General features: G+C 36.8%; 1 protein-coding gene across 1 annotated transcript in view; it reads left to right on the top strand.

Moving 5' to 3' along the window:
* LOC129230094 (serine-rich adhesin for platelets-like) overlaps positions 1 to 12836 on the top strand; it is a 53974-nt gene that overhangs the window by 28098 nt on the left and 13040 nt on the right. Inside the window, exons 14-17 of the mRNA XM_054864489.1 lie at positions 2961 to 3348; positions 4712 to 4804; positions 10890 to 11054; positions 12162 to 12257. Coding sequence (XP_054720464.1) covers positions 2961 to 3348; positions 4712 to 4804; positions 10890 to 11054; positions 12162 to 12257 — 742 coding nt within the window. The remainder of the gene's footprint in view (positions 1 to 2960; positions 3349 to 4711; positions 4805 to 10889; positions 11055 to 12161; positions 12258 to 12836) is intronic.

Here is a 12836-nt window from a genome sequence, read left to right as displayed (position 1 = left end):
CAACTTCCCTTACGACATTTGTTTCTTCTGATTCTTGTTTTTTTTACCAACAACACTAAGGAGGAGTGAAAACGCATAGGAAGCTGTAAGCTACCGTCTAGACAGAACGATATGCAATAAACCGATAACCCGGTTATAATGTACACAGACTGCAGTTTCTTACCTATTAGCAGTATGGAATAGACGATAACCGAGCTGGGGGCAGATGTCATTGAAGCTGAGAGTGCCAACTAACTGGTAGATAAAATAAATTTAGCCCATCAGCGAGAGTCTGTAGGAAAGGTGCGGTTCTGTAGTTCTGCTTTAGCTCTGGATTATGGGCAATAACGCTGTTGAATACCCAAGATTTGCCTTCCATTGACGAGTTGAATCGCACCATTGCTGGGGAATCTCGCTGATGTTCTCTATTTATTTTATAGCAACCTGTTTGTAGGCACTTTCAGCTTCAATGGAATGGCATCTGCCTCCAGCTTGGTTATTGGTTCTATCAGACTGATTAGTGCTTGACAAGGGCGAAATTTCAGCCTCTGGACGTCATAGCCTGGTTAATTATAGTGAAGGCAGAGGAAGTATATTCTAGCAGATGAGGGAGAAAATCATTTCTAAGACTTCTTGAAAAACTCGGCAAAGTCCTGATACTTTGTCCTTTGACGGGCCTCTGGAATCCCCTAGAAGTGAGAATCCATTGGCGATCATTGGCAGTTACTGGTTTACTTTTGCCAATAGGAAAACTATTTAAAACATTTATTAACGAAAAAATATAGCAATAAATAACTATTTAACTACATTGAAATTCTGCGGTGCGACGGATCTTTACGCGAACAAAATTTCATGTTGGCAGCTGAAATTGTGACCCTGAACTCCTTTACTAGATTTCTGCTTTACCTAGAAGTGCAGTCATTGTTTCTGATCGATGAAAATTGCAAGAGAAAACGTATAGTCCACCAATAGCTGGCTTGAATTACGTCACCACATACGAAAGATACCTTTCATGTTTTGACCGTCTGAGTAAGAAGATATTAACTCTAACGATACATTTTTGTATCAGGATTGTATATGCCTTTCTCATTGTCTCAACATCTTGAACTGTCTAAATAAGAAAGGCACATTTTTATGAACACTATGTTATAATTTTCCCTGCTTACAACTAGGAAAAAGTTCCAATGCAAGTATAAAATACACACTTCCACAGATATAACCCAACATTTACTCTGCAACATTTCATTCTGCTCGCAATAACTGAATCTTCAATTCACCTACATACTTTCACGTCAATTATAATACGTTCAGTTTAACCTTTGAATTTATACTATGATCGGGAATTGCTGACGTAGATTTTTGATTTCAAAACCCCAAAGGAAGTAGTCACGGAGATTAAGATCACACGACCAAGTTAGTGGATTGTCTTCTGCATTAATTCCTTTCTTTTTAGCATTAAGCGTTATGATTACCAATAAACAGGAGAGGTGTGGTTGATTCTTTCCAAGTCGCGGTCCAGCGTGGGCATGCTGTATAAGTTGGTCAGTTCTGGTCATTATTTTGAGAGAGTAACCAAATAGGAACAGAGTTCTGTAAGTCAATCAATCGTGTAAGACATGTTCCGTTATTGAAAAGTATTATTTTCGGCTCGGAATATTTACCCATTATTAATGTAACCATTAGTTAAGTACCCACTGTCCCATTGTAGTTCTCAAATGTTCATTTCTTGAATGTCATGTAAATAATAACTTCAACAGTAGTAATGAATACAGGACAATTTCCAGTTCAGAAGTTCTATCAAAAGCTAAAACAATGTTTTCTAAACATTTAGGAATGAATCTTAATGCATTCAAAGATATTTTGTGATAATAATTGCATTCAAGGATAAATAATTAAAACTCTACTAACGGAATAAATTCTGGATTGTCTTCAATAGAATGGCTCGACATCAAATTACATTATTAAGTTACTCTTATTCAGCATACGGCCGAACACGACTTTATCTCTGCTCTTTTACAAGACCCCATTTTCACACACACTTCCATCATCGTGAATATACCTCTTCATTTTTATTTTCTTTCTTGCAGATTTCTGATTTACAAGCTGTGATTTTACCTTTATTGCTACTGCAAGGCGCTGGACTTGGGGGTTTTGTTCCCCCAAATACCCGCCGGTACATGTGGAGTACTTACTTGTTAAATCCATTGCTCTGAAAGTCCTGAGGTCGCTGCATAAGAGTTACCTCTAGTACAGGGTACTGGAGACTGGTTCCTTCCTTTCAGTTCCATGCGGATATTGTGGAAGATTCATTGACCCACTTTCCACAGCTCTCTATATCCTTTAAACCAGATAATTATTTATTTTGGTAGGGGGGCTGGATTGCCAAGATGTTTTACACTGCTCTTACACGCTGTATGGAAAAGCAAAGAAGATGCAACAGCCATTGCATCAACTTTAAATGAGGCAGTGAAAAGTAAAAGGATATAGGTGGACTTTTTAAAGTTTCGAATAAAACACATTTGAAATTCTGATCTGAGGTAGGCTTTCATTGAAAAAAAGTTAGGTACCTGGTAGTTACGGCGCTACAGCAGTATCTACCAGGGGTACCAGTACCAAAGAATATGACCATCTCTTGTCCAAATACAGAGGAGAGATTAAGGTGAAAAAACAACGTAAATAAAGCACAAATATTCGAGAAAATTTGTGCTCGAATATTTGTGCTTTATTTACGTTGTTTTTTCACCTTAATCATATTGTAGCACAAAGCTTGTATGATAATTTTTCATTTACAGAGGAGAGGTTCTCCTTACTATTTAAACCGATATATTTACATCCCTTTGCTTTTCACTACCTCAAATGTTCTTTTTCGTATCATTATTAATATTGTATTGAAGTTGCATCATAAGTTCGAATGCATGATAATGTCGTATGCTGAAATATTTCTGTTCTTTTTTTAAAACTCAGGTGATTTTTCTTTCCAGTTCGCAAGAGCAGAACGTTCTTCGCGTTCCAAAAGTCGGAGCCCAGAAGACAAGCTCAGCGAAGACGAAACAGGTCCACGATATCGGGGAGGCCCGCCCCCCCTTTGCTCGCACTGTGGAGAAAAAATCATGGACCCACCCTTCTCTGCCCCCGCTGTGTGGGGGGAGCGTGGCTACTCCCGATCCTTCTGGGAGGGGCCACCTTCTTCGTCACACCATCAGCCGCTTATGTGGAGGCACAGGGGATATGGGGAAGGATATGGGAGATATGGTGGTGGAACCCCCTATGGAGGACATTGCCATATTCCACGGTCGTGGTCAACCGATAGCGGAGGACCTGGAGCTGAGCCGGAGGTGGATCTATATCCAGAGGAAGACGAGGATGCTGGTAATTTCACTTACGAATTTAAGAGTTTTAGTGTGCTTACACTGTTAAAGCAGATTTCATAAAACTGAGATGAAATCGCTTATTTTGGAGGACATCACTTACTCAAAATGACTCCCAGACAATTTGGCTTAGAATTGAAAAGTACGAGTTCTTTCTTTTGAAATATACCCTCTTCTCAAAAACGATTCACCATGTTCTCATTTTTGAAATACCGCTCTACTCAGACGGTATCATTTCTGAGAATAGGGCTATTTCAAAAATGAGAACATGTCGAATTGGTTTGAAAATACGAATGTCTCAAAATTAACCCTCTGTTGGACCATAAGTGAGTATGGCACTCTGCTCGCCCGTAATTCTTTCAAAGCTAAGTAGCCCACGGATTATTCGCTCAATTTGGGAGCTTAAACAGTCTGGATGGACCGTATTGAAACTGAAGCCGATACACTTCATAAATACTTTGAGTTATTCTTTAAATTGGGAGTTAAACATATTTTTCACAACAGTGAGAAGTCTCCAGTGAGAAACAGTGAGAAATTCAACTTCCGCCTTCCTCTCTGTGCATGCGTCACTTTTTGAGATGGTCTACTTACTTGAATTTAAATTTGACATTTACTTATTTCTAAGTTAAAACTGCTTGGGAAAACTGAGAAGATAAATGTTTTCAATTGTAAGCAGATGATTTTTAACAGTGTATTGTGAATTACTTAATTTTTTCACCGTTAGTTATTTGAAAAGTTTTATTTTTTATTTTTGGTGAAATTATATTACGGAGATATCTTAGCAGTAACGTGGATTTTGGGTGAAAGGATATCCGATAAACGCTTTTATCGGAAGTCTTTACATCCATAAGTTCACTTTTTGCATAGGGGAAGGGGTTCTTTGAAACATTGAAACGCTGGTCTGGCGTTATCTGTCCACTCTGTAAGACTTTCTAAAAGGAAACTGACAAATTTTTGACCCAATGATGAACAAGACATTTTAAAGTAGCATGGTCCTCAATCATTGGCATGAACTCCGATGAGATACGATTCTAAAAATTACAATTATAAGAACCCTGTTTCTTCCTGAAAAAAAAAATGATTTAAACCCAGTGTGAGTTTTTTTCTTCGTCCGAATACTGGGGATTTTTTTCCCCCTGAATGCGAATGTTTTTTTCTCATCAGGAGATTGCTCGGGTTATTTACCAAAAACCTTGTATTTTGTTTCTGGTATGTACCGAAATGGACTGAAATAAATGAATTAATCAACTACATGGGTTAGTTGTTGATATTAAGGGAAATAGGTGCAGTTCGTGAGTTCTCAGATTAAACTTTTTGACGCGAGTTCTGTTGGGTTAATATTTTCATTATTTTTGTCTTATCAGGTGTGCACTCCGAAAGTTACAGAACTTCATCCTGGATTTATGTATCGGATAGCGATGAGCTAGCAGTCTGGAAACGCCCAACAGAACCACATGGTAAGATAAATTACTTCATTTTTTTTTTTTTTTTACAAATGCGTTCCACCAAATTAATTTAACATGCTGTGGAGATTTCCCGATATACTGTCCTAAACAAATTTACTAAAGTGGCTTGTACTGGAGTAGGGAGGAAATCTTTAATTTGGGACAGAAATTGACTAGGAGTAAATATGGAGAAAAGAGTTTGAACAAATTTAAATTTCAGAACTGTTGGATAAAGTATAGGAAAAGAAAAACCTGATACTGAAACAATGCTTAAAAAAAATAAAGAAAAAAAATTAATTTGAATTCTGAAATTTTGAATTCAAATTATGTTTTTCGCAATCACGAACTGAGACAGGACCCTACTCATTGGAGTTATTATTTCTAGAAACGGCTCCCCCCCCCCCCCAAGTCTGCCTCTCCTCCTGGGCGGTTACTTGTGCATAGTTGTGTGTGTGCGTAGACCTGTGTGTATGCTCGTAGGCGTGTGTGAGTGTATGTGTGTGAAGTCGTGTGTGTGTATGTGTGTGAACGTGCGTGTGTGTAGGACATGGACGCCTCCGACCAGGAGAAGCGGATAGCTCAAAACCGGAGCAGCCGCGCCGCGCCGCCAGCAGAGGACGGTGGGCGGTGGTGCAAAGGCTTCTGGCCCAAGTTGAAAAAGGCACGGACACCAAAAACGGCCAAATGAGAACAATAAGCAATCGTGATTGCTCAATAATACATATCAGAATTAAGAGACGCGTTCATTTAGGTGTTCCCTAAATTTCACCTTTCGTTCAATATAGTTAAATGTCTACCTTTTAAAGTTCTATCTTCCAAAAGGTTTTCTTTGAATTTAGTTTGTTACATCATTTTTTACATAAATAGGAGTAAATAAATAGGAGTAAAGAATGTCCACAAACTCTCGCACTTACAAAGGATTTTTTTTTTTTTTTAACTTATCCAAGAATTATACATAGCTCTTTTTTTTAAACTGAGCAATCACGAATTGCTTATTGTTTTCGCTTGGCCGTTGAATGACGTCCGCATCACGTCATTTTTGGAAACAGCAGTATACTTAAGTGCCATTGGTTTTAATTTTTTTTTAAAATTATTCCACAATTTGTTTTTATGGTAATACTAACAGTATCTTCCCATATTTCTGAATTTTATTCCTCCTTGTGAAAGTTGTGATGTTGTAAATTTGTCATTTGGCTGTACTGACTGTAAAATGCTTTCCTCTTCTGTTTTGAATTGATATACTTTTCAAATAATAGGCTTTTTTTTTTTTTTTTTGAAATTCAGGCTCAAGCATTACTAAATTATGTAAGACTGAATAATGAATAAAATCAATAAAATACAATACTGTTTGTGAAAATTGCAACACTATGAAGGAAGCATCATAGTTGAATGAAATTTAATACACAGTTGCGTGGTAATGGTACAAATAAATGATTACATTTTCAAACCAAATAAACAATAAAAAGAGATAGAAATTAGTATTTTGTGTGGCCACCACGCGCAGCAATAAGAGCTGCTACACGACTCAGCATGGAGTGAAACAAAGTTTGAATATCTGCCTGCGGAAGAGTATTCCATATTGTTTGTATGCGCAACCAAAGTTTGCCGGTCGAAGCAACAGGACGAGGATCACGAGCGAGACGCCGCCCAACGAAATCCCATACATGTTCAATCGATGACATATCCGGGGAATATGCAGGCCAAGGAAGAAGCTGTACCTGCTGCGAATCAAGGTAGTATTTGACAGTCCTGGCGACATATGGAAGGCATTATCCTGCTGGAATACAGCCCCTGGCGATCCTTGAAGGAATGGAATAGTTTGGGGATGTAAAACTTCGTTTATGCATCGGGTACTATTCAAATTGCCCACAATTCGTAGCAATTGTGATCGTCCATGATATGCTATGGCACCCCAGATCATAACTTTGGGTGTTCGTCCATTGTGGCGTTCGATAAAGCACTCCGGAATGTGCCGTTCACCGGCATAGCGCCTGACATGAATTCGGCCATCGTGGCGCCACAAATTGAAGCGGGATTCGTCAGAAAAGACGACCTGCTACCAATCAGCACGCCAGGTCCTTTGCACATTGGCCCATTGTAGCCGCAGGCGACGATGGTTTTGTGTGAGAGGAATCCTGTATAAAGGAATCCTTGCGCGCAGACCACGCTGCTGCAGACGTCTCCGAATTGATGAAGCACACAATGAAACACCTGTAGCTGTTGACCACTGTGCTGCCAATTGTCTAGAAGAAGCTGTGCGGTCCGTCAGCGCCATACGCACCAGGTGTCTGGCATCGCCAGCTGACGTCAAATTTCGGGGTCCACTCCCGGATTTCCGAGCTGTCCGACCCTCATCTGTCCACTGCTTCCAAACACGCATGATTGTGCTGCTGTTACGCTGCACACGAGCGGCTACTGCACGATAAGACAATCCAGCTTCACAAAGGTCGACGATTCTGCCCCGTTCAAACTCCGAAATTTGCTCAAATTTCGCTTTCTTTCGTCGAAGAGGCATAGTAAAGAATCAGTTAACGTTTACTCTAGCATATAACCACCGATAATCATACACGCCTCGTTACAGCCGTCTATTTATATTCGGTTCGATCCGCCGTTCAGAGGGCGCTGCTCAGCATACGCATGCGCTACCGGTCTACAGTTCTAATCATTTGCACATCATGCTGTACTTTACATTTCCTGCAATTTTCAGCTCACTCGCATAAGTCCTTCGTGGTGTTGCAATTTTCACAAACAGGAGTGTATGTTGTCATTTTTAAAAATAAGGAGAGTTTGCTTGTTTGATATCACTTAAGGGGCTAAAAATAAAATAATTCTGTTTTCAGGAGTATTAAATTAAAGACATTGCAGCCATTTTAAAGTTTAACAAAATGTCAGTCAGTTACCGTATCAAGTGTGTCAGTCAGTTACCAAGGAATTTTCGGTGTTCCGGATGTACACTTCCAATTCTACTTATTCAGCATTTAAATACTTCTGATGTACGAAGAGAATATGAATTTTGGAAAATTTAAACCAATAATTTTCATGCTTAAGGTAAAAAGTTGATTTTTTATGGTAACTGATTGACATTTTTATAAACTGATTTTAAGATTGTTTTTGAACGAAACACTATAAAGATAGTTATTGATATAAGCTTCTAGTATAAAACTGTATTATGAGTACAACAAAATACACTAACCTTCCTTCCTTTTAGTTAGAATTTGTTTTAGAAAAAAATTTCATTACTACGTGTCAAATTTTCCCCAAACAATTTAGGAAATATATAGGCATCTGTTGCGGCTTATTTTCAATACGAAAAATTATAAATTAAAATTTAGTTTGGTACACTTTAAAAATATATATTTCAAGCTTTTAAATGATATGTAATACTTATAGTTTTGATAATGTTGAAATTTTGATGCTCAGGTTCACATTTTCGTGGAATTGCCCAGCAGTGTTTCTTAATTTGTTTTACAAGAGGTATCCTTATGAAAGTCGACTTTTTTCAAAGAGCCCCTGTATTTTCGTCAATAGAATAAGTTTGTTTGCAAATCTAGGAATTTTTGAGCAATCACGATTGCTTATTGCTTTCATTTGACTGTTTTTGGCGTGCTATCATTTTTCCCACCGGCGCGGCGCCACCCTCTGCCAGCACCACCCGTCGCGTCGGCAGGCCTCACGATGCTGCTCCTCTAGCGAAAACCGTCTCCAGGTTGTGTCCATATCCTACACACACAAACGCATACATACACGCACCAACGCACACACAAACACATACACACACCACAAATACACACAACTGCCCACACATTCATGCCTGCACACAGACACAAACACATATGCTTACACACACATACACATACCCCGCCCCCACGCTCACAAACACTCATACACACAACTACCCACACACTCATGACTGCACACAGACACAAACACACATGCCTACACGCATACACATACCCTTCCCACACACACATATACAAACACACACTCGTGATTGCGAAAAACATAATTTGATTTCAAGATGACAAAATTCAAATTAATTTTTTTTTTTTCAATAAAAACGCTTTTTTTTTTTGCTTTGAAAAAATATTTTTTGATTTGAAAAAAGGTTTTTCAAAATTAACACAAGTTTCTCCCAACTTACACCACTAGTTTTCAACAAAAGTTTAAACTTATTTTTTTATGATATGAGTGGCATCTGTTTTGCTATGAAAAATACGTCCTTAATATCAGGCTTTAATGATGAAAGTTGCATTCTCCGATCAGGTTCAGTACTATGTCTGTGGTGATACTTAGTTTTCGTCGACAGATAAGTTGAGAGCATAAATTTAATTACAAATAATAACAGTGTTGATAAGGAATTTCGTGACAATTGAGAACATTCATTTTTTATTTCTGGTGCAATGAGGATCAGATGCCATTTCAATAAAAGAGTCATATTCTAGAGCTGACATAATTGAAGGACAAATCTTTTAAATCCGTTATGGATATTTTCTCAGCCGTTCATTCGGAAAATACTCATTAAACATTTCACTCAAACCTTATTTTTTAAGGGACTAATTTAAACGTTTTGAAAAAAGAAAAAGTGCAAGCTTCGTGGAATCCTTGACTGATCTCCATAAAACCCTGGAGTTCCACGGAAAACAATTTAAGAAACGCTGATTCATAACAAGGAAAACGTTCCAAAGAAGGAACGTAAATTAATAATTTCCATAAGAGATAAAAAAAAAAATTATTCTTTTGCTTTTGTAATAAATCAATTCTGATTAAAATATTTGCAAGAAAACTAAAGAAAGTATCTGACATTTTCTCCTTAACTTTAATCTCTTGACTGTTAGCAAGATTAAGATGCTTAATAATTGACGGCATATTTCTATGAATTCAAGGCAAACACATTATCAACCGCTCTTTGAAAAAAAGTTTCATTCATTTTTATAGTCCTTTTATTCTCGCTGTTAATAATAATTAATACCATCATTAATAATTTATCTGCATGTAGTTTTTCATAGCTTTTTGAAAGTTTATCATTTTATTACTTATCCATTTTTTTTTTCTTTTCTTTCTTTCGTAATTTTTAGATGTACGACTTAATACCTTTTTACTTTTTATCCTGTTCAGAAATTGTGCCAGCATTTAGTTAATTTTGAATGAACCATTTAGCATTGCATGAACAGATCAAAAGCTTGTAAAGTCTTAATAAAGAATTAGCGTTACGTTCTTCCTAGTAACTTTGTTTCTGACTAGTACTTTGTTTCTCTATTTAAATGAATCTAGTTCGTGTGACAGTATTTCTTATTTTCCTGTTCAATTTTTCTTATGTATTTGAATTTTTCACGATTCATGCAAAATTTCGTTAATTCTTTCAAAAATATATGCTGAATATCTGTATTATCTTCGTTATTGTCAAACCGTTTGTAGATAAATATTTTTTTCGGCGTTTTCTCAATGCTAAGAACTTTTTTCTTGACTTATTCTTTACCGTCGTTGTCTCCACGTACAAATAGAACAACATTGATCCTTTCCGTAACAGTATATTGAATTTTTTTCATGCGTTAACAATATTTGCGAACTCTCGCTGGTGTGATAGATTGATTTTATTGTCCAGTTTAAAAGTAATCTCTGCTTTGATTAAAGGACATCTACCTCTAACTCGGTTACTGATTATTCCTGGCAGTTGAGTCCATAACAAGAACTAAACGAAAGTCTCTGGATATCCAGACCCGTCTGTTGGTACATTGCTTGTAGTTTTGCTTTAGCCTTGGCTTAACCACAGAACTACAAACTGGGGTAGATATCTAATCCAGGTAAACTGAGTTTTCAGAACCTTTTACTTATTTTTAAGCACTTATAGCTATTCAAATCGTATTTCCACCAGCTAAACCACGGTAAAATTGAATTTTCTCTTCACCATTCTCTTTGACATGAAAAAAAAACTTTGTAACCTATTACTCAGATTGCAGCTTTCAGAACGATTCTTGTAAGTATTTACCGATGAAAAAAATGGGATTATAGTTCTCTCTAGAGTCAAAAGGCGGTAACTTACTGCATATGTTTTAAGTTGTCCTCTCATTAGCCCTGAGAATGTTATCTTTCTCCCTAGAGGAAGCTGATGTGTCCTCTCATCTGCAAATCACGAGGTCGGATTCTATGGGCTCTACATCATCAGAACATGAGTTTCTGAAACAGTACCAGGCTGTAACCCATCGCATGGTTCATCGAAAATCCAGTGTTGAAATGTACAAGCGGATAGCAAACCGAACTTTCGGTAAGTAGCATTTAATTCTTATGGCACGGGAATGAGGGGCGAAGTGAAATAGTGAAATATTTACCCTATTTTTAGCACAACGTATTTGGTAATGTTTTAACTATCTAGTAACACATGTAGGCTACTCCAGTCAGAAAACTTTACATCTGAAGATCAAAGCATATGATAACACAAGCAGTTTTCAAAAATTGGTACTCGTGTTGTAATATTTTGTTGTGAGTCAAAAAGTATTTTTGTTATCATAAAATGATAAAGTTTATTATTTTAAACATTATTTGATACCTACTAATATTCAGTGCAGTATTTATTTAGTTGATAGTGAGTTCAATTTTATTTTAAACTAGTGATACCCGCACGGCTTTGTCAGTAGTAGAAAGTTAAAAGGTCATTTGGTTCGCCTGTATATTTACAAATAATAGATGATTTCTCGCCAATTTTCTATGATGGCCCATGTTACGGTTCCACGTTATGATAATTTGGTAATTTACTCGCTCACGTTGTGATAATTTGCTCCGTGAAAAGTTCTTAAAATTGGAATAGAAAAAGAACAAAATCGAATTTTTAAAAAATCGCTTCGAGATGCACACCCCCATGCTATAAACTAATTCGGTGCCAAATTTCATGAAAATCGGTAGAACGGTCTAGGCGCTACGCGCGTCACAGAGATCTTGACAGAGAGAGATTCAGACAGACAGACTTTCAGCTTTATTATTAGTAAAGATGCTTTGTCGACTTAGTTGTCCATGACGGGAGGTTATGATTGAAATCAGGTATTTTCGGCACACATTTGGCAGTGAGGATCTCAGAATGTTGACTTTCTTAACGGCTTCTGAAATGGAGCATCTCACGCATCTTTCACTAACTATCATTATCTGTTCACCCGTCGTTCCACCATTATCAGGTTAGAAATTTCTTCACATGAAATACTTGATTACAAATGAAAGCTCTACCATTGAACAGCCCATTTATACATTTTATACGCGACACTATTAACAACTGCATATTTTTCCATTGCTATCCCATGACTTCTGTCAACTCAGTGTATATTATGTGCTTGTAAGATTTTATCAATGTTCATAAATATGCTTAAATATTCTTACATTTTAGAAGTGGACAAGCGTGTCGTAGTTCAAAGGAATAATGGAGAATTTGGCTTCAGAATACATGGAAGTAAACCTGTGGTCGTATCGGCGATTGAAAGAGGTAACAATAACTAATCTGTATTACGTTTCCATGAGATGAATTAAAAATTTAAAAAAGAGGTACTTCTCATCATCAAAAAAAAAGAGAGAATATTTTGTTACTTGTATGCAACTGAATTGAATCAAATGAAATCTTTAAATTGAGCAACCGAAGGAAATAATAAACGGGACAAAGCTAATGATTACCTATAAATATTTTCAATGTAGCTAAATTTTAAATTACGGATTTTTGTGCAGTATCAAGAAATATAAGTAGTAATTTCTTTAACGGTAAATACCTTACTCTTCGTAACGTAAATTACTAGACTTACCTGTAAGCTAAAGTTGCATATAAGTAAGAAACGCTAAAAAGTGTACACATTTTAGTTAAGGAATAACTTACATTACACTCATTGAGGGTAACTGAGCGCCATGCCGGTTTATTTTGCACAACTTCATTTTTTTTATGTAGTATACAAGGTTATTCGGACTGGCTCACAGATACTCTGAATGGCTATAGTTATTGTTTAAAATTGCACCGTAATTTTATATTTAAATCATTTTAAATGTTTTCGACAAATCTTCACATCTGCACTTATAC

Source organism: Uloborus diversus, chromosome 9, assembly GCF_026930045.1.
Source record: "Uloborus diversus isolate 005 chromosome 9, Udiv.v.3.1, whole genome shotgun sequence".
Lineage (NCBI taxonomy): Eukaryota > Metazoa > Arthropoda > Arachnida > Araneae > Uloboridae > Uloborus > Uloborus diversus.
Note: the sequence above shows the minus strand (reverse complement) of the source record. Positions and strands in the feature narration are given on the sequence as shown.